The sequence below is a fragment of the Canis lupus genome, chromosome 9, assembly GCF_003254725.2.
Source record: "Canis lupus dingo isolate Sandy chromosome 9, ASM325472v2, whole genome shotgun sequence".
Taxonomy (NCBI): domain Eukaryota; kingdom Metazoa; phylum Chordata; class Mammalia; order Carnivora; family Canidae; genus Canis; species Canis lupus.
Window position 1 is genome coordinate 36,417,329 of NC_064251.1, and position 26,155 is coordinate 36,443,483.

Consider the following 26,155-nt stretch of genomic DNA (forward strand, 5'->3'; position numbering starts at 1 on the left):
GTACAAGTTGCTTGATATGTATTTGTTGAAGCCGTATAAGAGCAAGAATTGTTACCCTTCGTGTCCCCTGCCTTTTTCAACAAGGGAAAGAGACCTCTGGCTCCCCCAGTGGTGAGACCCAGGCCCACTAGTTCTGGTGTGTGAACAGGTGGAGATGCTCACGCAAATCCCTCCTCCCGGGAAAGACAGAGGCATGCTGCGGAGGTAAACCAGGTGATTTAGAATGAACAGTCTCAAGCTCCAAGTTCTGCTTCCCTGGGCTTGTCCGTCACTTTCTTCCCTCATGGAACCTGCACTGGGCTCGCAAGACCTTAGTTTTCCTGCCTGTAAATGGGAGAGAAGGGAAATCCTCCCTCAGCCCTGGCCCAGGACTTAATGGAGGCAGAGGAAGGAGTGCCTTTGTGTGATGGGGGAGCGGACTTCTGAGCCTCTGAAGTGAAGCCTTGGGGCCCAGGCCAGAGTCAGACCCCCAGATGCTAGGAGAAGCTGCCAGTGGGCCTCTGGGGGAGGGGACACAGTGAGTTGAATGGGCCCTCACCCAGCATGGCCCTCAAGGCAGGGAGGTCCTGGAGGGGTGAGGTGGGAGAGTGGGGAAGGTTTGGAAAACAGGCATTGCCCAGAAAAATGTTTAGGAGGTCAGTATGTAGGGCCATGGGAGGGATCCTGAGGACAAGCTACACAGATGCCACGAGCCAGCCTGAGGTTCAGGCTCAGCCAGGAGCAGGCCCAGCCTCCATGTAAGGAAAGGTGAGGTGGGGGTGGCGCAGGGCAAACCACCACCGCGCAGAGCATGGCAGGGGGTACCAGGGACCACTGCGGTGGGTGCGGGGTGTTACAGAGAGCACAGAGGAATCAAATATAGTCTATTCCTGGGCCCTTGGGGAGGATAAAGGGTATAACCATTGTGATAAGATGCATTGGCTCCTTAAATGTTAGGACAACATGGTGGGGAGAGGTGGGTGCTCTCATTACTGGTTCACAGCTGAGGAAATGCTCTGTTCAGAGAGGGAGCCACTTGCCCACAGTGACCGAGCTGAGGGGTGGCAGAGCCAGGCAAGAGTCAAGTCCATCTGACCACACAGTCCAAGCTCTTCCCACACTACCCCCGGGTAAACCAAGCTGATGAAAGAATTGAAAACTGCCCCCAGCAGGGCATATAGGGAGCCACCTGGTCTTCCAGCCTTATCACAGGTTTTGGCTCTACTGATTTCCCCCTAGCTGGTGGCTGGGGAGGGGATGGGGCATGGTAGGGTGAGGAGGGCATGGGGATGGTGTCATGACCCCCAGAGAAAGGTCAAGGCCCTTGACCCAGCATTGTGGCCAGATAAGCTAGGAGTTTTGGTTTGGGGCTCCAAGGAGGCCCCATAAGGAACCAGTCCCTCTCCTCCCCAGGTCTTCCAGCTGCCTCCACTCTCCTGAACCTGTCTTCCTCTCAGGGCTGCTTTGCCTGAGCAAGTTCACATCTTGTCCTGAGCTGGGGATGGTGTCCCTTTCCCTATACAACCCCTGGGCCTTTGAAGTGTCCTCCCATCTTTTCAGGTCACCTCCCCATGAAATCTTCCTCATCTTTTGACAACGTTCTCATGTGCATTAAGCATCTCCTATGTGCCAGAAGCCCAAACCTGGCCCCAACTCTCTGGCCTGAAGAGTTGTTGTCAGCAGAGGGACATACCAGGACTGTGGGAGCCTAGGATTGAAGGGAGGAGCAGTCAGATAAGGCATGATGAAGTAAAGGACTTTTGGCCTGAGCCTTAGAAAACAATCAAACGTTCAGAGGACATGGGAGAAGGAGCAGAGGACATTCCAGGCAGAAGGAATGTGGGGTTGCCCTATCTTAGAGGATAAACAGCCCAAAGCCATTTATTCTCACCTCCCTGTGGATCTACCATGTTCTTTAAAAAAATTTTTTTAAACATTTTTAAGTAATCTCATGTGGGGCTCGAACTTACGACACTGAGCTCAAGAGTCATTTGTTCCACCACTGAGCCAGCCAGGCGCCCCCCTGCCGTGTTCTATCCTATGCCTGCCTGTGGGCAACATGAAGGAGGGGGTCAGGCCATGCTTCCTTGGGACCTCACAGAGCCCTGAGAGCAAGGGGCTCCAGGGGAATGTTAGATGAGACAAATGAGGACCACCTTCTGGTCAGTTCCTCTCCCTGAGTCAGCTTGTTTTATGTGAGCATGAGTGAGACCATTTCCCACCCTCTCTGGATGGCAATTAGGGAGTCATATTTCGTTTTGCCTTTTACAGAATAAGTATACACAAGTCTTATTTTTAGAGATGAAGATACTTGAGGCTCAAGGGGATCAAAGCCACCGAGCTAAAGGCGAAGCTGGAATTATTATTATTTTTAATATATATTTTTTATTGGAGTTCGATTTGCCAACATATAGTATAACACCCAGTACTCATCCCATCAAGTACCCCCCTTAGTGCCCATCACCCAATCACCCCAACACCCTGCCCACCTCCCCTTCCACTACCCCTTGTTCATTTCCCAGAGTTAGGTGTCTCTCATGTTTTGTCAACCTCTCTAATTTTTCCCACTCATTTGCTTTCCTTTCCCCTATAATCCCTTTCACTATATTTTATATTCCCCGTATGAGTGAAACCATATGATGATTGTCCTTCTCTGACTGACTTACTTCACTCAGCGTAATACCCTCCGGTTCCATCCACGTAGAAGCAAATGGTATTTGTCATTTCTAATGGCTGAGTAATATTCCATTGTATACATAGACCACATCTTCTTTATCCATTCATCTTTCGATGGACACCGAGGCTCCTTCCACAGTTTGGCTATTGTGGATATTGCTGCTATAAACATTGGGGTGCAGGTATCTCAGCTTTTCACTGCACCTGTATCTTTGGGGTAAATCCCCAACAGTGCAATTGCTGGGTCGTAGGGCAGCTCTATATTTAACTCTTTGAGGAACCTCCACACAGTTTTCCAGAGTGGCTGTATCGTTCACATTCCCACCAACAGTGCAGGAGGGTTCCCCTTTCTCCACATCCTCTCCAACATTTGTCGTTTCCTGTCTTGTTAATTTTCACCATTCTCCCTGGTGTGAGGTGGTATCTCATTGTGGTTTTGATTTGTATTTCCCTGATGGCAAGTGATGCGGAGCATTTTCTCATGTTCTTGTTGGCCATGTGTAGGTCTTCTTTGGTGAAATTTCTGTTCATGTCTTCTGCCCATTTCATGATTGGATTGTTTGTTTCTTGGGTGTTGAGTTTAGTAAGTTCTTTATAGATCTTGAATACTAGCCCTTTATCTGATAGGTCATTTGCAAATATCTTCTCCCATTCTTTTTTTTTTTTTTAAGATTTTATTTATTTATTCATGAGAGACAGAGAGAGAGGCAAAGACACAGGCAGAGGGAGAAGCAGGCTCCATGCAGGGAGCCTGACATGGGACTCGATCCCGGGTCTGCAGGATCACACCCTGGGCGGAAGGTGGCGCTAAACCGCTGAGCCACCTGGGCTGCCCATCTTCTCCCATTCTGTAGGTTGTCTTTTAGTTTTGTTGACTGTTTCTTTTGCTGTGCAGAAGTTTTTTATCTTGATGAAGTCCCAATAGTTCATTTTTGCTTTTGTTTCCCTTGCCTTCATAGATGTATCTTGCAAGAAATTCCTGTGGCCAAGTTCAAAAAGGGTGTTGCCTGTGTTCTCTAGGATTTTGATGGATTCTTGTCTCACATTTAGATATTTCATCCATTTTGAGTTTATCTTTGTGTCTGGTGTAAGAGAATGGTCTAGTTTCATTCTTCTGCACGTGGCTGTCCAATTTTCCCAGCACCATTTATTGAAGAGACTGTCCTTTTTCCAGTGGATAGTCTGTCCTGCTTTGTCAAATATTAGTTGACCTTAGAGTTGAGGGCCCATTTCTGGGTTCTCTATTCTGTTCCATTGAACTATGTGTCTGTTTTTGTGTGGTGCAACTGGAATTAGAACTCAGGTCTCTGGCTGCACAAAGTCTATGGTCCGTCTCTTCCTTCAGTGTTGTTGCCTGGCAGCAGGGCCTAGCCAGAAATTGGAACGGAGGCACAGGAAGTGGGCTTGGGTCTAACAAGGCAAGATGGGAACCCTTGATCTGAAGCAGGCCTGAGGCAGGAGGGGCAGTGCCTCTGGGCAGCAGGAGCCAGAGTCCTAGACTCCAGGTCTGGACAACTCCAGGTCCCCATCTAGTGGTAAGAGGTACCCATTGCTACATGGCCCAGGCAGCTCACAGGCTACACTGATCCAGTCAGGTCACCAGGAAACCACCCTCCAGCAAGAAGCACCTCTTCCGATGGGCACTTGACGGGATGAGGACTGGGTGTTATTCTGTATGTTGGCAAATTGAACACCAATAAAAAATAAATTTATTATTAAAAAAAGAAAAAAAAAAAGAAAAAAATAATAAAAAATAAAAAAAAAATAAAAGAAACACCTCTTCCCTGGGCCTGGGGTCCATTGGAGAGAGAGGAGGCCCCATTGAGGGGCATGTGCATTGGGGTTCATGCCCTTCAGGATTTCTCTGCAGAAGCACAGTCGCCTATGGGGGCTCTGCCCTCAGCCACAGACACCCCAACACACCGGCCCCCAAGTCTAGGCCAGATTTCCCAGGGTCAGGGACTGGCCAAACTGTCACCCCGGAAGGCAAGTTCTCATCTACCTGTGCTGGCTTCCAGGACAGGAGGGGTCACCTAGCTCTGGTGCACTGAACCCTGGAGGCTGCCCAGGCCAGAGGGGAATTGGCTCTGTCTCTAGATGACCCCCAGGACCCCATCCTCAGAAGCCCCTAGGCTCCTCCTCAGGAGGAGCGGGGAAGCAGAATTCACTGTTCCAGACAGTATCTCAGTCAAAACAACCCATGAGCTAGGTACTATTATCTCCACGTGGAAGAAGTGAAGGGGAGGGATAATTAGCCCTAGTCAATTGTTCACTGGATACTAACTGTAAATCATTGTGTGGGGGCACCTTACCCAGAAGGGAGAGGTCAAGGAGAAGCTTCCTGGAGAAGGGACCAGTGGGCCAAGTTTTAAAGGAAGACAGGAAAAGATTCCAGGCAGAGGGAGGAAGAGCATGTGAGTGTGAGAAGGACACAAGGCAAGATCATCAAGATTAATCTAGACCTGGGTAGGTGGACAGTGTGGGTAGAGCCCTGGGGTGGGGGTGGGGAGTAGGGGGGCAGGCTGGTGTTCGTAGGCAGATCTCACTGTCAGGTTAAGGATTCTGGACTCCAAGATCATGGGAAGCCTTTCTTTCTTTCTTTATACTTAAAATTTTGTTTATTTGAGAGAGTGTAAGTGAGCAAGAGAGAGCACAAGGAGGGGGAGGGGCAGAGGGAAAAGGAGAAGCAGATGCCCTGCAAAGCAAGGAGCCCAACGTGGGGCTTGATTCCAGGACTATGGGATCATGATCTGAGCTGAAAGCAGATGCTTAACTGATTGAGATACCCAGGCACCCCCAAGGGAACCCTTTAAATAGGGCAGTGCAGGACACCTGGGTGGCTCAGTGGTTAAGCGCCTGCCTTTGGCCCAGGGTGTGATCCTGGAGTCTCATGATGGAGTCTCACATTGGGCTTCCTGCATGAAGCCTGCTTCTCTCTCTGCCTGTGTCTCTGCCTCTCTCCTTGTGTCTCTCATGAATCAATCAATCAAATCAAATCAATCAATCAATCAATAAGGCAGTGACCCTGTCTCATCCATGTTTCAGGAAGGTCCTGCCTGGCAGGGAACTATGGGCGGGCAGGCCTGCTCTAAGCCTCTCAAGGTGGAGAGGCTTGTCCTAAAGTTGGCGGTGGCAGGTTGTTACTCAAGGCAGGGGCTCAGCAGCAGCAAAGGCCCAGAAGCCAGGGGGCGTCAGAGCCTCTCAGAAACAATCACCCAGCGGTTTTTTTCAGAGAGAAGGGTTGAGGGCTGGGAGGGTTTGGGCACAGATGGCCTTTAGCCAGCTTGGGCTGCTATAAAAACAACAGACTGGGTACCTTATAAACCACACACATTTATTTCTCATAGTTTTGGAGGTTGGAAGTTGGAGATCAGAGCGCCAGCACGGGCAGGCAAGGGACCTCTTCTGGGTGGCAGATGTGTCATTGTATCCTCACATGGTGGAAGGGGAAGAGTCTTCTATAGCAGCACTAATGGCATTCATGAGGACTCTGTCTTTGTGACCCCTCCCAAAGGTTCTACCTCCTAATACTACAACCTTGGGTGTGAGTTTTCAATGTGAATTTTGGGGTGATACAAACACTCAGATGATAGCAGTCTGGAATAGTTCCCTACAAAGGCAAATCCTGAGGCAAGATGTACACCCTCCCCAGGCCTCAGTTCCTCAGGCCTTCAGGGGCTCTCTGTAGTCAATGCCAAGTGGAATCGGAGCAGGGGCTTCGGGGGGTCTGGATAAGCATATCCTGGAGGGACCAGGTGTGGGCCCTGCTTCCAAAGGATATATTTCATTCCTCTACTCACTTATTCATTCCTTCCTTCATTCATGCAGTAAATGCTTTATGTACCCCTGCCATGCGTTAAGTTACAGTTTTAGGTCTGGGGATCTAGCAATAAACCCAGCAGATACCAGCCCCATCTTGAGAGAACCAGTGACCTCATAGAGGAGACAGAGACCTTCAATAAATCTATCCCTTCCCCAAGGCATTGTTGCGGGGTAGGGTGGGAATGGGCTTGGCTCCAGCAAACTGGGCAGACAGGGGAGCCTCAGAGAGTCTGGAGAGGTTGGTTTCTCCACGGAAAGCCACCGAGTGCCTTTGTGTAAGCATATCTCTGTGTATTTGCAGGCATGTGTGTCCGTGTGAGTGTGCATGTCTGTTTGTATGTATATCTGTATGTGTTGTTAAATGAGTGTACCTTTGGGGGGGTGTCCATATATGTATCTGTGTGTCTGTGTATGTGTGTGGGGGGGTGTTAGCCTGCTATGCATGAGTCTCCATGGGTGTGTGCACGGTTGTCTACAGGACGAATCTGTGTGGGTGTTGCTGTGTGAAAGGGAGTGTGCCTTCTGGGTGACTCCTAAGGGGTTTCTCAGAACTCACTAGATCAGTAATAAAACTAGAACTGCCGTGAACACAACCAGGACAGCTGTGGGAGGCCAAGGCTGGAAGCGTGGATGGCCCCTCTAAGAAGAGAATAAGACCCAAAGTTGGGGCAGGGTGAAGAAACAGCCAGCGGACCAGGGTTGAATAAGCACCAGTCCCATAAGAAGCCTGTCACAGGAGGCTGGGCCAAAAGCTCAAAAGCATTCAAGAACCCCCAGGGCAGTAGAGCAGGAAATCTGAGGCCCCCAGGAAAGAGCACAGGCATGGGGGCAGCCAGACCTTGGTGTGCCTCCTTACCTGCTTCTTAGCAGCAGCATGACCTCGCACATGTCATAGCCTTGGTTTTCTCCTCTGTAAAATGGGAATAATCATACCCATTGCCCAGTGCCTAGAACTAATAAGAAAGTGCATGCCCAGTGTTAAGCATACAGACGGTGTTCCACAGCTCCTTCCCTCAGCTCCTCCCCATAGGGCCTGAGGATATCCTATTCTCTTTGGAATGGAAATCAATAAGGAAAGCAAACCTGAGCCTTGCCGGAGCTAAGTACTGGATAAGTACTCGCCTTGTGACCTCTCAGGTAACCCATGGAAACTCCTGCTATTGTTTTACACAGAAGCCTCTGCCCCAACCAGGGGTCCCTGGCAGGGCCTACTGGGCTGATAGGAAGGCCACTATCAGGTGGCAGGAAGGGCACTCATCCCCTGGTCTCCTGCATTTAGGCTCCGAGTTAGGCTGTGGCTCTCATGGACACGCCTCTTGCTGGGCTAAAGGGCAGTTGCCCAGCCTCCCCGTCCTTTCCCAGTGGAGGCTGACGTTACCCGTTAAAATTTATCAGCTAACCTTTCCAAGGATCGGCCCACGGACAGGACAGGGAAAGACTTCTTCCGTTGTTTACCGGCTAGCCTGACGCATTTCCTTTTATTTCTCTGAACCTCACTGTCTCCATCCCTGAAATGCGGATCAGTGAGAGCCCATAGGTGCATGTGCTTTGAATAAAGCCTTCCCCACAGGTAAGGAATTAGTCCATAGGGGATCCCAGCTGTATGGGGCATCCCTCAACATGGGCATTTGAAGGCCCTCCCTTGGCATCCCCCTTGTCTCTTTAGGAAGAAGTCACACTAATCAGACTGGTGCTAGGTGGTGAAGTCACCAGTCTGTGCCTCTCCTACAGTTCCCTCCAAGGTGGGGAATAGGGGAGGAAATAACCACATCCCACAAGGGGTGGAGGTGGAGGCAGCTGGAGCCAGCTGGTTCCCTAAGGCTTTCGGGATCTGGAATGCACTTTCCTAATTGTGAATTCCTCCCAGCCACCAGCCCTGCCCCCACACCAAGAATGTCAGCAACAGCATCCCTCAGGGTAGGTTCCTCACACATTAAATAGAAGTACAGCCCCTGCCTCTTGTAGGAAGAGCTTGAGAGGGGCGAAGCCTGGGAATTGGACCAAGGTCAACCCGTCACTCACAGATCAATTTGATTTTGGCCCAGACCACTTATTCTCAGGAAGAGGATTCTGGGGCCCAGAGAAGAAAGCCACATTGCCCAAGTTCACACAGCTAGAGCCAGTGCTTAACCTAGGACCTAATCTCCCGTGCCAGCAGATGAATATGAAGATAACTACTGCAGTATCAAAGGTTCCATCCTATCCTGTATTATATGTTGAAGAGGAAAGAGCTAGAAGCCTAGTGCAAGGAAGATACCTGGCTGGGGTCACAACAAGCTCACGGTGACTGTGTCTTGGTGGAAATCACCCTAGCTGCTGTGGACTGGGCTGCTTTCTAGCTATGTGCCTTTAGTTAATCATAAAGGAGATAATCTCCCAGAGGGCCAGAGCTCATCCAGGGACGTTGAAGGTCAGCTGGAATCAGGCTTCCAAAGCCTTCCCCCCAGGATCAAACTAGCAATCTGGCCTCACACCTTTCCCCCCTCTCATTCAAACTTGACCCAGACCCTTGGTGGCTTTTAACCCAAGGGAGAGAGTCTCAGAGAGTGCTTTCCGCATTCCCCACCGTCTCCCACTGGAATAAAGCCGCCCCAAAGTTTCCCCAGGGGCTTCTGGCACCCAGGGGTTACAGCAGGTCACCGGAGCAGCTCCGGGGGGGCTCCCCCAGGGGCCCCATCCCGTGCCCTTCCCCCAGCCAAAGGCGACCTTGCAGACCACAGTGGAAAAGGTGGGGAGCTGGAGGACGGAGCTTACTTAGGCCGACTTCTGGGCGGGAGGAGCACTGGATCCCGCAGGGCGGCCGCAACCTCCTAACCTCCTATCCCCCACCCCACCCCTGCACCCTGCTGCACCCTGCAGCGGGCGGGGCAGGCGGAAGCAGTTTGTGCGGCACGCGGAGGGACCTCAAGGAGGTCCCAGCGCAGCCGGGCACCTAGAAGGTGGCCGGGCGGTTTTGCAGCCAGGGTCTCGCAGGTCGGGAAGTTGGCACCGCAGGGACAGTCCCACCGGGAAGCAGAGAAGCCACTCGGTTCCATGCGTCTGCAGCCCCACCCCAGCCCCATGAGGGCTCCACGGAGCCTCTTGGGCCCTCCGGTGCTTGTGTCGGTCTCTAGGCCTGGATCTACGTCGGGCTGTGGCTCTGTCTCGGAGCCCATCTCCGTGGAGCTCTCTGTCCACCTCGGGCTCTGGCGTGCGGCCGGCTGTCGGGCCGCGGTCCGGCCCCTGGCCTGGGGCGCCATCTCGTGGGCACTTGGGGAGTTGTCGCGGCTCGCGGACCGGACCAGCGACAGGTTTGCTTTGGGCGGGGAGCTGCGGCAGGTACCCAGAGGAGGGGCGGGGGTGCTTCGGAGTGGGAGTGGGTGTGCGGTGGGCGAGCAAATCTGAGCCTCCGGGAGTCCAAAGGAGCTCCAAGAGCAAATCGGAATCCCAGAATCCGACACTAGCGTCAACGTATCCACTGAGGGGTGACCCGGCTGCCGTCCCGAGGGCGCTCCCCCGGGGAGTGCCCAGAGAGGACCCAGAGCTCGGCTTCCCTTCCCATTGCCCTCTTCTTCGCCGGGCGCGCCAGGGTCTCCCCTCTGCTGGCCCGTCCCTGGAACACGGGGCCTCCCGGCCGGCCCCTGCCTGCTGGGCGGGTGCCCCAGACTTTGAGATCGAGGATGGCGAAGGAGAGGAAAGAGTGGGATTGGATTTCAGGTACCTCCCAACGCTGGGAAGAGGGCAGGCTCAGCGGTTAAACTTGGTTTCCACGAGACTCTGTCCCTCGAACCACCCAGTATTCGGGAAAAGGGGTGAGGGGATGTGAGCCGAGGCGTTCACCTGTGTGTGTCCCGGGGGCAGGAAACTGCGCGTTCCCCTCCAGCTCCTAGGGGTGCCCTGCGGGGCGTTCACGGTGCGCCAGGGAAGCCGACCCCGGTTCCGCGCCCCTGGGCGGCGGGCAGGGCAGGCCGTTCGTGCTGTTTCCCCCGTGAGCGCGGGGTGGGGGGTCGCCGGGGGGTGGGGGTGGCTGGAGGGGCTCGGGGGACCAGGGAAGGGAGTTCTAGGTCTCCAGACCCGTGCTGCCTCGCCGCTAGGGGTCTCACAGAGGCCCCACACCCACATCCTCCGTCCCCGAGTTCCCGGGAGTCACACTCCCCCCCCCCCCCGCACCGACCAGCACGGTTCCCTCTCTGACCCCATAGTCCCAACGCACGCGGCCCCGCAGCGACCCCTCCACCCGCACCAGCCCACGCCCGCGCCGCACACAGCTCCGCGGCTGCGCTGGCCGTTCCGCCGTCTAGGACCCCTGCTGCCAGGCCCAGAAGGGTTAAGAAGGCCTCGGGGCACCGGAGCGGCGGGGCGCGAGGGGCCCGGGCTAATTGGCGCCCCCGGGAACAATGAGGGATGTGAGGCAGCGGAGGCGGGCGGCTTAATTGGGCCACGCAGCGGCCTGGCCTTTGTCTGGGACAAGGCCCTGCTGCCGGCGGTGCGGTTCCCGCAGCCGAACTCAGGTTCGCAGCTGGGACCTCAGGGGCGCGCCGCGAGGGCGACTCCGGGAGGGGACTTGCCGGCGGGGGGCGAGGGGCTGGGGAGACATCCCCCCGAGCTGCACTCGGGACCTGGGGCCTCCCGAGGCCCTGCAGTGTCACTCCACCCCATCTGGGAGGCTGCAGCAACCACCTGGCGCGAATGCGGCGGCAAGCAGGCCGCCCCGCCTAGCGTTTGCAGAGACCCTCCCCGCGGGCCCCCGCCTCCGGCGCGCGGCCCCTACCGCGGCGTGCGGTCGGTGCTGCCCCCTGGCGTCAGTGGCCCGCTCTGCAGTCTGCTGGGCACCCGCCGCTGCTTCCCCACTTTCCTTCCTAGACGTGCGGCGAGACGCCGGAAGAAGCGAACGCGCCCCTGCTCTTCGAATGTTAGAGGAGTTTTGAGCCCAAAGCGACCTCGAATAAGCACACTGTCCACGAGGGATTCTACTTGAGCTAAGGAAGGGGCCTCTCGGGCCCGCCCCGTTCCGGGACTGACCCTTCACTGTGCTGCCTGAGGAAGGTCAGAGACAGCCGAGCAGTAGCCCCCCCGCTAGGGCCCGGGACAGCCTTCTCGGCCCTTTCACTCTCTCACTGGCCAAGGCCCTCGCCGCTTCAGCGTGGCCGGGGTCCGGCTCCCCCCCTGGGAGAGGCGGGCTTGACTCTCATTCCAGGGTGTTTGGAAGCCTGGATACTGTCCATTGCACCTCCACCTTCGCCCTTCCTTCATCTCACCGTTCCTGATGTTCCTGGTGAGTTGGAGACCCATCCTCCCAACCCAACCCCCTCCCCTGCAGTGCTCTAGGTGGGTAGGCTGTGTGCCCGGCCGGGGTGCACGGACTGGGAAGGAGGTGGGGGCTCAGTGCCGCAGAGATGGATAGACCCGAGGGTGGGTTACAGGGACCGTCCCTCTCCCACTCCTTCCCGCTGCCAAAATTAGGGCTGGAGGGGGCCTGGGTGGCTCAGAGTTTGAGCGTCTGCCTTTGGCTCAAGGCGCGATCGGTCCCGGGGCGGCGGGGGGGGGGGGGGGGAGGGGGGGCGGGATCCAGTCCGGCATCCGGCTCCCTGCTAGGAGCCTGCTTCTCCCTCTGCCTGTGTCTCTGTGTCTCTCATGAATAAATAAATAAATCTTTAAAAAAAATTGGGGCTGGAGACACCTGTTGGCTGGGTAAAGCAGAGATGAGCTCAAAGGCTAGGGGTAGGAGGCAGCTGTCCCGGCAGGAGTGGGCCTCGGGGAAGGACATGTCTAATGGATACCGACCCAGCGGGATTCCCAGAGATACCGCGGCCGAGCCCTTTATTATGCCAGGGGAAACTGAGGCAGGAATGGAAGTAGTCTATTGACCCACACTCTCTCCACCCCCAAGAGAGATCTAGGTGAGTTACACGGGAGAACTCTCAGGTTACATTCTGCTACTCTAGGCAACAGCCCTGACAAGGTGAAATGTTTCTTTTCTCTTTTCCTTTCTAAGGAATCTCTACACCCACCATGGGGCCCTAACTCCGGAGCCGAGGTCAAGAGTCGCACGCTCTAGCTCTACGGACTGAGCCAGCCAGGCGGCCCGAGAATGGTCTCTTTTTGAGGTTCAGGAGGCAGATGGAAAAGGATTCTAGGGCCCGCGGGTATTGGGTGCACCGGGGCCAAACTCCTCGGAAGGGAGAGGGAGTAGGGTGCACCCGTCTTACCAGCCCCACCTACCCAGAGGCACAAAAAGGGGAGGCATTTTCCACTCTGGAGCCCGGGAAAGGGAGCCCCGAGTCCAGGTGCGGAGTGGCTGGGGCGACGGCCGGAGGCGAGTGGCCAGCAGAGGGAGCCCGGCCCCTGGCCTGGGAGGCTGCCGGCGCGCGGGGAGCGCGGGGGGCTCGAGCGGCTCCGCGCCTCCCGGCCCAGCCCGCGGCCCAGCCCGCGGCCCTCGCCGGCGCCGCCCGGCCTCGCAGCTCCGCCCGCTGTCCCAGGCTGCTGCCGCCCCCGGGGTGCAGCTGCCGCAGGGCCGGGGGCGCCCAAGGTTTTGTCCCCGCCTCCAGCCCCTCCTTACGCGCTGGCTGCGCCCCTGCCCCACGCGGCCCACAGAGCGCACAGCGCCGTTCACTTCGCATTGCAGCGTTTTATTGTTTTCTCACGTTTTTGTCTTTTCGTCTCGCTTGGTAGCGAAAAGTGAAAACCTGAGGTGGGGCCCGCGGGCCGGGCGAGCAAAGCCCGGGGCGGGAGGGGCCGAGGGGCTGGCGGGGTGGAAGTTCCTCCGGGGGGGGTCGGGGCTTCTCCCGTAGCCAAGGACCCCCCCAACCCCAGCCCTGTACAATATAGATGCTCATGTAAAATGAAAAGAAATTTTAAATGCTATGAATTAATCTCTAGATATTATGTACACAGCAATGTACACCTTTGAATAAATTAATACCAATTTGCATATTCTGGGAACCTTAAAGCTTATTTACACAAATTACCATTTATTTCATAAATATCTTTTTTTTCCCTGGGGACTCAAGGCAGAAGTGCCACTCCCTCCGCTGACCCAGGGGTGGGAGGGGCGCCTGTCTTTTGGGGGAAAGAAGTGGGAGGATTAAAAGAACAGGTCCCTCCCAGCTCAAGTCTACACTGACTTCAGTCTTCACTGAGCCCAGTATCCCTCACTGCAGATTCTCAAGCGGTCCAGGCCCAAGGCTAGGGGGCTCTGGGGTTCTCTCCGAGGCTCCCATCCCTGACTCCTGCACCTTCTGGCTCCCGAAGAGACCGCTAGGCAGGGCGATGAGGCCTCCCCACAGCGCTGGAGGACCCACAGGGGCCCCTGGCCAGTGCCACCTCGACACTGGGGCAGATCTGGCCCATGACCAGTGGCTCCTAAGCAACTGTGTTCCGGGCAGCCGGATTCCTCGTGAGGCCCAGGGAAATGTCCTAGGCCCCGGCTGGCTGGTTGGGGCACTATTCCAGCTGCTGCAGCCCGCTTTCGCTCCTTTATTTAAATAAATACCCATTCTGTGCTGTACACTTCCCAAGCAGCAGGGGCAGGCAGCCCGGGAGGTCTGCGCAGCGGCAGCGGAGCAGCTGGGCGGCCCCCTCACTTGGGCGACTCCCTGCCGGGGGAGAGGGCTCGCTGGTTCTCCAGCCCACTCACCAGTCTCTGGATGCTCTGCAGTTCACTGGCCGCCTCTTTGGCTGAGCCGCTGGGTGACAGGGCACCTCGGGAAGGGGCCCCAACCTTGCGGAGAGCCAGCTCCGGCAGCGGGCTGGGCTCCCGGCTGTTGCTGCCCGCAGCCTTGGAGCCCTCGGCCGCCAGCCCAGTGGTGAGGAGGCTAGTGCTAGGCGGGATAGTGACTGGGATCTGGTAGGGGCTGAAACGCAGGCGGGGTCGGGCACTGCCCAGAAAGTGGCTCCGGGACAGGGAGCCTGCGGCGGCTGCAGCTGCCGCGGCAGCACTCGTGGCTGGCAAAGCAGAGGCCGCGGCCGCAGCGGCTGCCATGTACGTGTAGGGGTAGGGGAAGAGGCCTCCGAAAGTGGGCATTGGGATTCCCTGAAAGAAACAGAACAAGACAAGGGTTAGGCATCCTGCCTGAGGTGTTCCGAGGGTAAGCCAGGTGCTAGGGGTGGTGCTACCTCCAGGAATCCTTGCCCTACTGTTCTAGGAATATAAGACCTGGTTCAGTGGTTGAGCGTCTACCTTCGGCTCAGGTGGTAATCCCGGGGTCCTGGGATCAGAGTCCCTGCGAGGAGCCTGCTTCTCCCTCTATGTCTCTGCCTCTCTATCTCTCATGAATAAATAAATAAAAATCTTCAAAAAAAAAAAAAAAAAAAAAAGGACCAGAGCTCACAGAACTGTAACCCCAAGCAGCACAGGTAGGCAGGAGCCAAAATACTATGGCCAAACTCAGAAGGGAGCTTGCTTCAGGTTATGATGCAAAGGTCTGGCACCATCAAGCTCTGCACCAGGGATTACAGTAAGAGTGAGGCAAAGACACGCCAGGTGGCTGTTCTAGCATGGGCAAAAGCCTAGAGGGAGGAAACGGGGCAGGCATAGAGCCAGGTGGCAAGCAGGCAGCTTCGCCTGTGTTGGGAGGTTCTGTGCACTTACAACAGTGTCCTCCCCAGCCTTTCTTTCTGTAGGAACCCCCAAAGGACTGAGGAAGAACAGACAGGGGAGGAGAGGAGCTCTCTAAATTCTCATTCTACCTGCCTGCCTGCTCCAGGATCTCCTGCCTAGGCCAAGAGAAGGGCATAGATGCCAGTCTGTTTATAAACTGGCCTGGATATTCTACAGAGAACTCCTGGCAGCACCTCAGTGGCCTCTGAGGAAGGAATGCGAAGTCTGCCTGTGGAGAGCACAGTAGCCAGGAAACCCCCGACAAACACTGTCTGAGTCCCTGAGGCCCGACTTTTGGATTATCTGACCTTTGAGATAATGGCTCACTCCCCAGGGTATGAAGGTATGGGGAGGAGTGCAGGGAGCTGACTGTGCTGGGCTTCCAGGGGGCCTCAGGCCTGGCTCAGGCAGGGAAAAGGAAAGAAGTAGCTTAGTCAGGAATGAGAAAATATCCTTCCTGAGAAGGTCAAGCCCTCTTGGGCATTCAGTCCTGGCATCTCAGGTGGGGAGGAAGGAGGGAGGCTTCAGACCTCCCAAAAGTTGGCTCTACCTGATGGCCAGCGGTGGGATGCCCACAGGAACTTAACCACTAGCAGAATACCAAGTGATGCCTCCTGAGTGCTGGGTACTCTCAACCTGGACTTGCACCTGTTGACCAGGTTGGTTGTATCTAGAAGCCCTGACTTCCTCACGACCTCTATGATGCCCATGCTGGGGAGGAGGCATTCATATACACACAGAATCAAGAATACAGATTAAACCTCCAGTTCCTGAACTCCATTTTCCAGCGGCTTCCTTGCCATCTCAGAGCCACAGATATGTGACGTGAGTGGTTCGCTCACTCCACATATCCCTGACACTGAGCTCTGTTAAAAACCCATTTCAGAACCCCTCCCCCACTTTAAAAATATTTGCTTCTGAACCAAAGGAGCCTTCTCAGACCTGAACTCCTATTTTCCTTCCCTTAAGATAAGATCTCAAGGGTTCAATTTGCCAGAAACCTCAGAGGGAAGAAAATGAATGTAGAGATTCCAAATCTTTCCACAGGGAATATTCCACCCAAGCAACCAAAGAGGCCGCTCTCCCCACTGGATCTCTGTATTTTGCGCCTGGCCAGTTTCATAAAGTCTCCCCTGGGAGCTGAGAATTTCAGCCTGGGCCTGGGGAACTGAGCCCCTCTTCCCTGAGATGTGTGGCTGGAGGAGTTGGGAGACCCAAAGTGGGGGAAGGAACAGCTCTGTCCTTTGTCAGGTCAGAAGACTTTCCTGCAGGGCCTGAAAGGGGCCAGAGGCATCTGAGAGGTGGGACATTATGGCGATCAATTGTCCAGAAAATGCTGCAAATTTTCCTACTCCCTTTTTCCATTCAGGGACTGTCAGTGAGCCAAGAGTTTTTGTTTCCAAGAGAAGTGTCCTGAGGCCAGGAAAGTGGACTTCACAAAAGCCAGAGGCAGATCCAGTCTGTGCTGGAGGCAAAGGAAGGGAACAGGCCCAAAGAGGGACAGGGACTTGTCCAGAGTCGTACACTAGTCAGAAACAGTGCCCGGGCCAGACCCTAGACTACAGACTTAGTCTCCCTGCATCTAAGTGTCCTGGAGAGTGTCCGTCAGGTCTCCCCAGGACTGAGTCATTGCCCACTGTAAACTCAGAACACCCATGGCACCCTAAGGCCCTATGCCCACCTTGCTTTCTCCCTCCAGATCACAGGCCTTACCTGAGATGCCAGCATGTGCTGGGAGAGGTGGAAAGGGAAGGGCGCAGGGGTGCTTGCTGCGCTGGCCGCGGGACCCAGCCCGCCTGCGTCCAGCCCGGTGGCGGTCCCCGGCCCGCCTCCTCCACCACCGCCGCCGCCGCCCGCCACCGAGGCCAGCAGGTGACCCATGCCCATGGCGGAGAAAGCTCCGGGGCCCATGGCAAACTGTCCCGGGTGCAAGAAGAGCGGCTGGCCGGCCCCCAGCGGCCCGAAGAACTGCTGCCCGTGCAGATGGCCAGAGAAAGCCAGGCCCGGCAGGTGTCCCGCGCCCAGGGGGGACGCACTGTCCGTCTGCACCACCAGCGGCGCCAGGCCGGGCTCCTTGCCCTCGCCCGCCTCCTTGCGCCCGTCGTCCTTCCGCCTCGCCTCGGCGCGCTCCTTCTCCAGGCTCCGCAGGCCAAATGGGCCGTCCCCGCCGCTCTCGGCCGGCTCCTTGCCCCTCTCGGGGCTGCGCCGCTCCCGGGCGCGCTCAGGTTCGGTCAGGCGAGGGGGGCTGCCGCCGTCCAGGCCCGGGCTGCGGCCTAGCGCCGGCCCCGCGCGCTCCTCGCTCAGCCTCTCAGGCTCCGGGTCGCTGTCTGCGGCGCACTTCTCGTCGGCTGCAGGAGGAGAGGACGCGCGAGGTCACCGGGGCGCGGGCAGAGACAGGCGCGCGGCCTCCCCCGGGGCCAGGGGAGACTGGGCGGGCCCGCCTGGGGCAGCCGCGTCCGAGGAGTTTCTAGGTCCTCGTCGGGCAAGCGGCAAGCGGCAGTCACCTAATCTACGGCCCCGTATTTACAGCAGGAGAAACGGAGCCCTGCGAAGGAGACAGACTCCCTGCCAGAGTCGCACAGCGCCGGGGACCCAGCCAGAGTCCAGCCACATCTTCTAGCTACCGGGGACCGGCCTCCCAGAGAAGGCCTGGGTCGGACGCCCCATCCCCAGACACATCGCTGACGCGTTCTGAGCCAAGAGCCAGCCCGGCGCCGGAGGAGACCCTCCCCGCCCCCCTTCCTCCACCCGACCCCCACCTCGGGTCCGATGCAGGCGCAGGGGACTAGGCGCTGACCCCGGCGACGCTGGTGGTTCCCGCGCGGGGGCAGGGTCGCAAGACGAGGCGTCCGACTCCGCGCCGTCGCGCTCCGGCTTGCAATGCTCCTCGTACAGGCGCAGAGACGGCAGCGTGAGCTGCTTCCTGGGGATGAGCAGAGGCAACGGGTCAGAGGCGAGCGCACCCCCCCCCCCACCCCGCGTCCTGCTCGCCGGGGCACCCTCGGTAGAGCCGCCGGCTCAGCCCTCACCTCTTCTCTCGCCGGCCATTCCCGGTGTCCCGGAAGCCCTTGGCAAAGGGGTTGTTGTCGATCTTCAGCTGCGTGATCTGCGGGGACCGAGGGGGCGGCGCCAGGTCAGGAAGCGGCTCCTCCAGCCCGGCCTGGGGCACCCCGAGGTCAGAGGCTGCCTGCCCAGCAGAGAGCCCCGCGGACGTCCGCTTGGTCCCCGGCCGCCTGGGATTGGACGCTCCGAGCCGAGCCGGAAGACTAGGTGAGGCCGGCGGGCGGGCCTCGCGGGAAGCCACAGGGTCTCTCCCTCCTCCAAAAACTTTATTCGAGGCACTTTCTCTTATCTTGCACACACAAGCCCAAAGCTGTGCGCAGAGTCGAAATCTGCCCAAGCATGCACCCGGGCCCCCTTGGTCACTCAAGTTTAACAACCCCGGCATCTGAGCAAGTGCGCACAGACACAGGGAACGCGCAAGTCCACACCACAGAGAGATATCAGATCACGGCCCGGGCACACGCAAGTGCGCACAGACAAAACAAGTGCCCACAGAACCAAGTGAATTCACACACCTCCACACGCATCCAAGGCGCCCAAAATGTTGCCCGCATACCCGCAAGCACACCGTTTCACAAAGACAGAAAGAATGATCGGTAGGACACTTGGACACTCTCCGGAGAGTGGTACACGCGGGCACAGGTCCAGAGGGAGTGGTTGTCTGCCCCTCCACAGAAAAAGTGTAGAAAGGCAACAAGCAGAAAAAGCCCTTTAATTTAAAAGAAAAGTCTCTAAACACCTCCCAAGGAGTTCAGAGCCTGGACTAACAAACAGGGTGGGGGTGGGGTGCTTTGGGAAGCTGTGTCACCTGTCCTGCCCTCTGGCTCCCCTGGGAGAGTGAAAACCGGGCCCTAGGTTCCTATTGCTGGTTTCCTAGCGTCAGGAGAGCCAGGGCAGATCGCCTCGGGCTCCCTCTCTTCATTTAAATTCCCATCCGGGAGCCAAAAAATAAACGAATAAAATGTAAAAATGTCAGCTCAGCCGGGAGTCTCTGCTAATTGCTAAGTAAACATCTCCACCCCAACGAGTGCCCCGCTGTTCGGGCGCCCTGGGGAGCCTGTGTGTACGTGTCGCAGACTTGGGAGGGAGCCTGGGGGATTTCAGTGGGTGCTGCACTCACAGATGCCAGACTTGGTGCCGGGGAGTGAGCTGTGAGGGTGCAGGGTGGGTCAGGGGCTTCGGACAGGGGTGAGTGAAGGGTAGGAGCCTGCAGGTGTAAAGCGATGACGATGCAGGGGCCGGGCCCACTGCCCACCCAGCGCACCTTGTCGTTCTGGTAGGCAGTGACCGCGATGAAATCGGTCTCGGGGAACACATAGGTGCGGAAGGTGCTGTACGGGAGCTTCAGGATGTCGTTGGCTCTCACGATGTGGAAGCGCGGTTGGTACTTGTGCATGGAGTTCAGGATCGTCTGTGGGGAGGGCTTGGGTCAGCCAGCAGCCCCCAGCCTTTGGCCCGAGCATGAGTACTCTCTGGGGACCCCACCTCTTTCCAAGTCTGTCTCTTTCTTCGAGGGGCTCCTCCACCCCCTCCTTCGCAATTTTCTCCTGTCTTCTCTACTCTTTTTCTTGCCTATATTTCTTTTTCTTCTTTTTCACCCTCAGTTTTCTTTATCACAGTTTCTCTTTTTCTCTCCACTTAAAAAAATTACCCCAGTTGAAACAGAAATAAAAACAAAATAAAAACCCCATAAAACGCCACACTTAACCGCTCTTCCTGGCTCATTGCTAAGTTCCTAGTAACTCCATGAGAAGATTTGGACCTTCCCGGACTCAGTGACTGCCTTACCTCTGAATGGGCAGCCCCTTTCGCCCCATTAACTCCCCTCTCCCATTTACCGGGGGCCTGGCTTAGGTAGAGACGGAGGGACCCCCACCCCCAAACTCCCTCCTCCTGGTGGGACATCTGCCTGTAGGAGGGAAGGGAGTCTTAGGATGGGGAGGAGGCTGGTTTAACTTTTGAATCTCCTAGTTTGGGGGGGAAATGGGGACACGGGTCAAGGGGAAGGGCGAGGAAAAGCTGAGGTTGGGGGCAGGACTTCCAAGCCAAGCAGTTAAAGATCAGAGGCTGCCCGGAGGAGTCCTGGTCGCACCTGCCTCCCACTGGGCTCTAAGAAGAGCTTTGGAAGGCCTGACCCCAGCCGAGATTATGAGAAGCCTGGAGCTTGCCGCCCTACAATTCCTTCATTCCCCAGGCCAGCAGCAGAGCAAAGCCCTCTGGGCCTAGGCTCAGCCAGCATAGGCCACAGGGCAGTGACCTGAGCAGGGGCGCTCGGAGGGTTCGGCCAGCGCTCCCCTCTGGGGAGTCCCGCTGCCAGCTCTCCCGACCTCGCCTCCCTGCAGTGGGGGATGCGCAGTATCTGACCCATTTCCCTGTGCCTGCCCAGCACTCACGAAGCCATGCTTGTCGGAGATGTTGTTGGTCAGTTTCAGCTTGTGGAAAGCCACAGGCTTGGCCATCCACTGCTCTCCCGTGGCCGGGCTGTCCGGGTGGATGTACATGCGTTTGGGCATTTCTGGGTCGGCCTTGCCCGCCACCATCCAGCGCGAGTTATGGAACTTATACCGGCAATCGTCAGCGGCCACAATGTCCATCAGCAGGATGTACTTGGCCTTCTTGTCCAGGCCGCTGACTCGCACCTTGAAGGGAGGAAACATTCGCCTGCGAGAAAGGGAACGGAGGAGACTCCATGGAACCAGTTTTATGTCTGAGGGCCCCAGAGCGCAGGCACACACCGCTGCCATGAGCTTCCCCATCTGTGTATCCCTGTTGTCGCTACTCTGCCTCCATATTACTGCCTGGGAGACCCCCACCTGTGGTTGTTTTTCCTGGGAGATCCCATTTCCTCTTGTCAAACCCTCTCTTATTATATGGTTTCCCATTGGCCTTATCTTCTGGTCTGGTGACTGTCTTTCTCCCTCATCTGAGATGAAAGCCAATGTCCAGAAAAGAAATCCAGGCCCCTTAGAAATACACCTGCTTCTTTTGAATCTCCCCAAGAATTCATTCAGGGGATGTGCCCACTGGGACAGAAGCTCTTAAAATTAAAACCAGAACATGTTCGTTTGGGGAACTGGGTTACAACCGACAAAAAACCGAAAGTTTCGGGGGAAGAGGGTGAACCCGAGGCCTGGATTCTCAGTGGCTGAGTCAAGCGTTGGAGGGGGCTGGGGACTGTGATTTTCTTCTGGCTTTAAGGCCTGGAGCGGTGTGTGAGTGGAGAGCTCCTCACTGCTTGGGCTTGGGCCGGGCCGAGGCTCCCAGCCCGGGTCAGGCTGTAGCTGGGCCCGCTCAGGGCTTCCTGCCGGAAGCGGACCCGCCGGCTGGAATCAGCTGGGCAGCCTGGGCCTAGCATGGTGCGAGGCTCCTTCTGGGCTCCAGGGTCTGAGCCCAGTCCGGGAGATGCTGCATCTCCCCGGAGCTCCGAGCCAGACCCGGAGGCAGGAAGGCCGGGCGGCAAGGCTGAGGAGCCGCGGTGGAGATCTCGGAGACCGCCCGGGCCGAGCTGCGGGGCCTCCTCGGCTGTGGGGCTCAGAACGGTTGGGACCATTCTTGGGCAGAGCGTTTTCCTTTTATTTCATTCGGGAGATTTTGATGTTTTAGTTTTAAAAGAATTCGCTCGGCGCCAGATGAGAAAAGTCAACTTGGTTGTCTGTGGGAGCGAAGCGTGGCGCCGGGGCCGGGCCGGGAGCCGCGGGCGGCTGGCTCGGCGCGGGTCGGTGCTGTCGGGCCCCCAGCCCGCCCGCCGCCCGCCGCCGCCCGCCGCCCGCCGCCCGCCCGCGTGCCCGCCGGCCCGCCAGCCGCCCTACCTCCCGGACTTGGTGATGACCATCTCGGTGCCCAGCTTGTGGAACTGGTCCCACAGCTCCTTGGCCTCCAGCGTCACCTTGGGGTCGTCCTCCACCTCGTCCTCGGGCTCCAGGCTCTTAAGCGAGCGCAGATGCGCGGCGGGCGGGTGCGGGCCGAGTGCCGAGACGTGCAGCCCCGCCTCGGCCGCCGCCGCCGCCGCCGCCGCCGCGGCCGCCGCCCCCGCCAGGCCCGGGTCGGGCAGCGGCTTGGCCAGCGCGCCGGGCGGCAGCGCGAGCGCCGGGAAGAAGGAGGGCTGCGCCGCCGCCAGGAAGGCGGACATGGGGAAGTCGGCCGGCCGTGGCGCGTGGAACGGGTGGTAAGCCATGGCGCTGGCCGCCAGCGCCGGCTCTCTCATCGGGACATCCGGCCCAGGCGCCCGGGGGCCGGGGCCGGGGGCGCGCGGCTCGGACCCCCGGCCCGGGCGGCGGCGCGCGCGGAGGAAGGGCGACCCGGGCGGCGAGCGCAGCGGCAGCGGCGGCTCCTCCCGGCTCCCCGTCCGGCGCACGCCAAGGGGCGCGGGGCTCTGGGCGCGGGGGTGGCGGGGGCTCTGCGCGGGGCTGGGCTGGGCTGGCCCGCTCCGGCGCCGGGGACCACGCGCGACTGGTTAGATCTTGTCGTGATCTCTGGAAAACTGTGACTATCTCACATGTCCTGCCCTGCTCGGATCCCCTGCGCTAACGAGCCAGGCCCCCCTTGATTGCTGATTTTACGCTTTTTGGACCAATTGTGGGTCTCCGGGGGCGGGGTTTTGACAGCTCCAGCCAAGCTCCGGCCGGGAGGGGGGGCCGGGGAGAAGGTGTCGGAAGCCTCAGCAGTAAGAAAACATGTCAACAGAATAAAATATTAACCAATGACGGGCCAGCGGGCCCCGAGACCCCTCCCCCTGCCCCGGCCCCCACCCCGCCGCCCGCAGCCGCGGCCGCCTGCGCCGGGACGGGAGAGCGCGGCGGGCCGACCCGACCCGCCGAAAGGGCCTGAGGCGGGGGGCGCCCGGGTCCAGGGCCCTGGGGAAGGACCCCCAGCCGCACGCCGGCTCCAAGTGCAAAGCATTGACACGGCCCTGAGCGGAGAGGGGGCGCCCTCCTTCTCCCTCTCGCCCGGCGGCCGGGCCGCTCTGGCCCGCGCCCCAGCTTGGCCTCCGACCCCGCTCTCGGCCGCGGCGCCGCCCGGGGCCCCTGCACTCCGGAGGGGGCTGGAGAGAGAGGCCGGTGGGCGGGCAAGTCGGGAGGCGCGGGCGGCCGAGGTCCTGGAGCGGAACCCAGGTGGCGGGAGCCGGTGAGTGGAGCGGTGGTAGAAGCCCGGTGGGGCCGGCACGGGCGGGAGTGGGACGCGGCCTTGCGCTCGGGACACGCGGGGACCCCCCTAGCCCGCGCCTGCCCCTCACAGGAAGACTCAGGAGAAACGTGGGAGTTCCCGGCCAGCCCCGAACCCAGCGCGGTGTCTGCCTGCGTCCCGGACCAGCTCCGAGCCCCCCGACGGCCGAGAGAGCGGGTCCTCGGGGCTAGGAAGGTGAGCGCATCTTCCACCGAGCTCCAGGCGGCACGGCGCGGGCTGATCCCGGTTCCCAGATTCTTGACCCGCGACTCAACGAATTTTCGCCGCATCCGGTACCGGAGACACAAGTCTCCCTCCTCAACAGCGGCATCGTCCCTCCGCTCGCCGCCGCATTCTTAGAGTTTGTTTCGGTGTCTCCCGAGCGTCTGTCTCCCAAGTTCAGTAGTTCGGAGTATGGAGCGTGGGGGTCGGAGTGTCTGCGCGCACCTGTGGTTGAAGCCAATCCCCACCCCCACAGTCTTCCTTCGTTCTTTGGCAGCCTCACTATTTCCCCCGTTCCGTGGTGTGTGCGCGCGCGTGTGCGTGTGTGCGTGTGCGTGTGTGTGGTGTGGTGCTCACTGTGTGCGGCGCGAGCGCCCAGAGTGAAGTGGCCACACACCTGCCTTGAATCGGGCTCGGGCGCTGACCCTCAGACTGATTCCCGGTGGTCGCGTTCGGAAGGACCAGAAGGGCCCCCTAGTACACACATGGGTGACACTCCTGCCCGCACGACCTATAGAAGTGCGGCTGAGTTCGGCCGGCGCGGGCCCTGTGCTCCCGTGGTAGGCGCGTGCAGCCCACATCCGACAGTGACCCACGCAGCACTGCCCGTACACTGTGCACGCCCAGTCACAGGGCACCTTGTCGCTGCACACTTGGACCTGGCATGTAAAGCCGGAGAGGTCGGAGCAGTGCGGATTAGGGACCGGCTGGAGCGGTTTGGCCTCCGCGACCTTTTTTCTACTTTTTTTCCAAGCCAGTCTCTGAGCTCCCTTACCCGGCTCGCAAACGAGCGCCGCCCCCACAGGGTTTTTCCTTACGACCCTGCTCGTTGTCGGGTCGCTCCTCTCTCAGTGCCTCCTCTCTGTCCAGAACGAATCTTCAACTCCGCGCTGCGCAGTCTATGCGGATGGGGCAGGATCCGTTGCAGCTTTGCACAGGCAAAGTCCTGCCGGCTCCATTTAGGCGGGTTATGGCCCCTCAGGGAGGGACGTGTGTGGGCAGGTTGGCGCAGTTGGTGAGGTGACCAGATAATAGGGCAGCCTTCCTTAGACAGGAATCGGGGACCGGGCCCGGGAATCCGTGAATACGTTTGCAGAGTCGTGCGCGTACACTTTCGTACTCCCAGGAATGTGCGTACACCCTAACTGCGTGCAGTTTGGACATTTTCCTGGGAAAAGTCCGTAGCTGGCCCTGGGGTCCAAGGCGCGGAGAGTTCGGAACAAGTTCGGTGGTTGTTTGCCGGAGAAACCCAGCGACGGTGCACGGCTGCATTTGGGGGACCACGATCCCACCTGGCCACGGCCCTCCCACAAGCCACCCACTTGCCCTCCCGCAGCCGCAGGCTCCTTCCAGCCAGGGCCCTGTCGTCAGCCCAGCGTTTCCGTCCCACAGCCAACCCGAGGTCCTGCTACAGGCGCTCTCAAGATTCTGAACCTGCGCCCCCCCCCCCCCGCCCCCAGCCAAACCCTCCTGCGAGGAAGATCCTTGGCTCCTCGAAAACCCACGCAGGGGAGCCTCAGGAGGCCTGAGAGCGGCGCCTTGAGGCTCCTGGCTCCTGCTCGGCCCCTCCCCCATCTGGGTCTACCCTACTTCCCTTTCCCGGGAACAGGCGCCTCTAGGGGGGGTCCCCGGGGCTGAGAGTTCGTGTCTCTTTAAGAGGCCCCGGGGGGCGCCTCGCAAGCCGCCCGGGGCTGGAGGGGGGAGGGCACGGGCGGGGGCGGCTGGCGCCAGGCGGCCGAGGCTCCACAACAAAGCTCCGGCCCCTGTCACTTCGCATCGGCCGGGCCCCGCAGACGGGCGGGGGACGCGCGCTCAGCTGCCCCTCCCTCTCCCAGGCAGTCCGCGGCCCGGGCGTCGGGCGGGCGCGGGCCTCCCGGCCTCCCGGCCTCCCGGCCTCCCGCGGGTGCCGGTGCGCCCTCGCTGCCTCCGCGCTCCCGCAGCAAGGAGGTCGGGCGGGGGCTGCCTGGGCCGGGGGTGCCTGGGTCCCGAGCCGGCTGCGCTGCCCGGAACACCCGCGGCGTCAAGGGCCGCCGTTGGGACTGTCCCCGGGGTGGGCCTCGCCGGTGTCTGCTCTGTGTGCCTGGGAGTGGGTGGCTTAGGGGTGTGGAGGCGGCGTGCGCCGGGTATCGGGGCGCTGTCGCGCTTGTGCCCGGGCTGAGCTCGGTGACGCGTGTGGCCTGTGCGTGTGACGGCCCTGGAGGTGCCACCGGGCGCCCGGCCGCAGCTCGCAGCTCGGCGCGCAGTGCGCGTGGCGGTGGCGGTGGCGGTGGCGGTGGCGGTGGGCGGGGAAGACCCGGACCTGCCTCGCGTCCCCGCTTCCCGGCCGGACCCGCGCCTCCCGGAGTCTTGGCGCCAGCCAGCCCCGTTTAGCGGCCGGCCCGGCTCCCCCCGGGCCCGGCTCTGGCTGGGGTGGGGGCCGCGGCCTCGCTGACCCCGGCCCGCAGCGGCCCGGCCTGTCCCGTCCACTTAGACAAATTGCGGCTGACAGGCGCGCAGTCGCCCCGAGTCGCCGCCCGCCCGACGCCTCCCTCCCGACCCAATTACCCCGCGCGGGGTCGGGCCCAGTGGCCGGGACGGGGTAGGGGGCGTGGGGAGAGCGGGGCCTCGACCTCTTCCCGGCCGCGCCGTGGCCCGGCCCTGCGCCAGGAACGG

At 59.2% G+C, this 26,155-nt stretch overlaps 2 protein-coding genes and 1 long non-coding RNA gene across 5 annotated transcripts; 1 reads left to right on the forward strand and 2 right to left on the reverse strand.

Moving 5' to 3' along the window:
* Positions 1–12: 12 nt before the first annotated feature.
* LOC112655529 (uncharacterized) lies at positions 13–9,015 on the reverse strand. The gene is made up of 3 exons (XR_003133744.3): positions 7,878–9,015; positions 7,334–7,430; positions 13–324 (listed from the first exon to the last, which is right to left on the reverse strand). It is a non-coding gene; the product is annotated as an uncharacterized LOC112655529 (long non-coding RNA).
* A 1,477-nt stretch (positions 9,016–10,492) lies between these two features.
* On the forward strand, positions 10,493–13,261 carry LOC112655526 (circumsporozoite protein-like). Of its 3 annotated transcripts, XR_003133738.3 has the most exons (3): positions 10,493–10,967; positions 11,320–11,731; positions 12,452–13,261. XR_003133738.3 is itself a non-coding variant. In XM_049114171.1 (2 exons), exon 2 carries the CDS (start codon positions 12,577–12,579, stop codon positions 13,126–13,128), a length of 552 nt encoding a protein of 183 aa, XP_048970128.1. In that variant the 5' UTR covers positions 12,032–12,356; positions 12,452–12,576; the 3' UTR covers positions 13,129–13,261. The 3 variants fall into 3 exon arrangements, 1 of the variants encoding a protein (XP_048970128.1); XR_007413015.1 differs by lacking the exon at positions 10,493–10,967 and having other exon boundaries at positions 11,003–11,731; XM_049114171.1 differs by lacking the exons at positions 10,493–10,967; positions 11,320–11,731 and adding an exon at positions 12,032–12,356.
* On the reverse strand, positions 13,070–22,752 carry TBX2 (T-box transcription factor 2). Its single transcript, XM_025440693.3, has 7 exons — positions 21,928–22,752; positions 20,512–20,779; positions 19,383–19,529; positions 18,085–18,161; positions 17,815–17,978; positions 16,769–17,403; positions 13,070–14,488 (listed from the first exon to the last, which is right to left on the reverse strand). Exons 1-7 carry the CDS (start codon positions 22,320–22,322, stop codon positions 14,036–14,038), a joined length of 2,139 nt encoding a protein of 712 aa, XP_025296478.1. The 5' UTR covers positions 22,323–22,752; the 3' UTR covers positions 13,070–14,035.
* Positions 22,753–26,155: the final 3,403 nt, after the last annotated feature.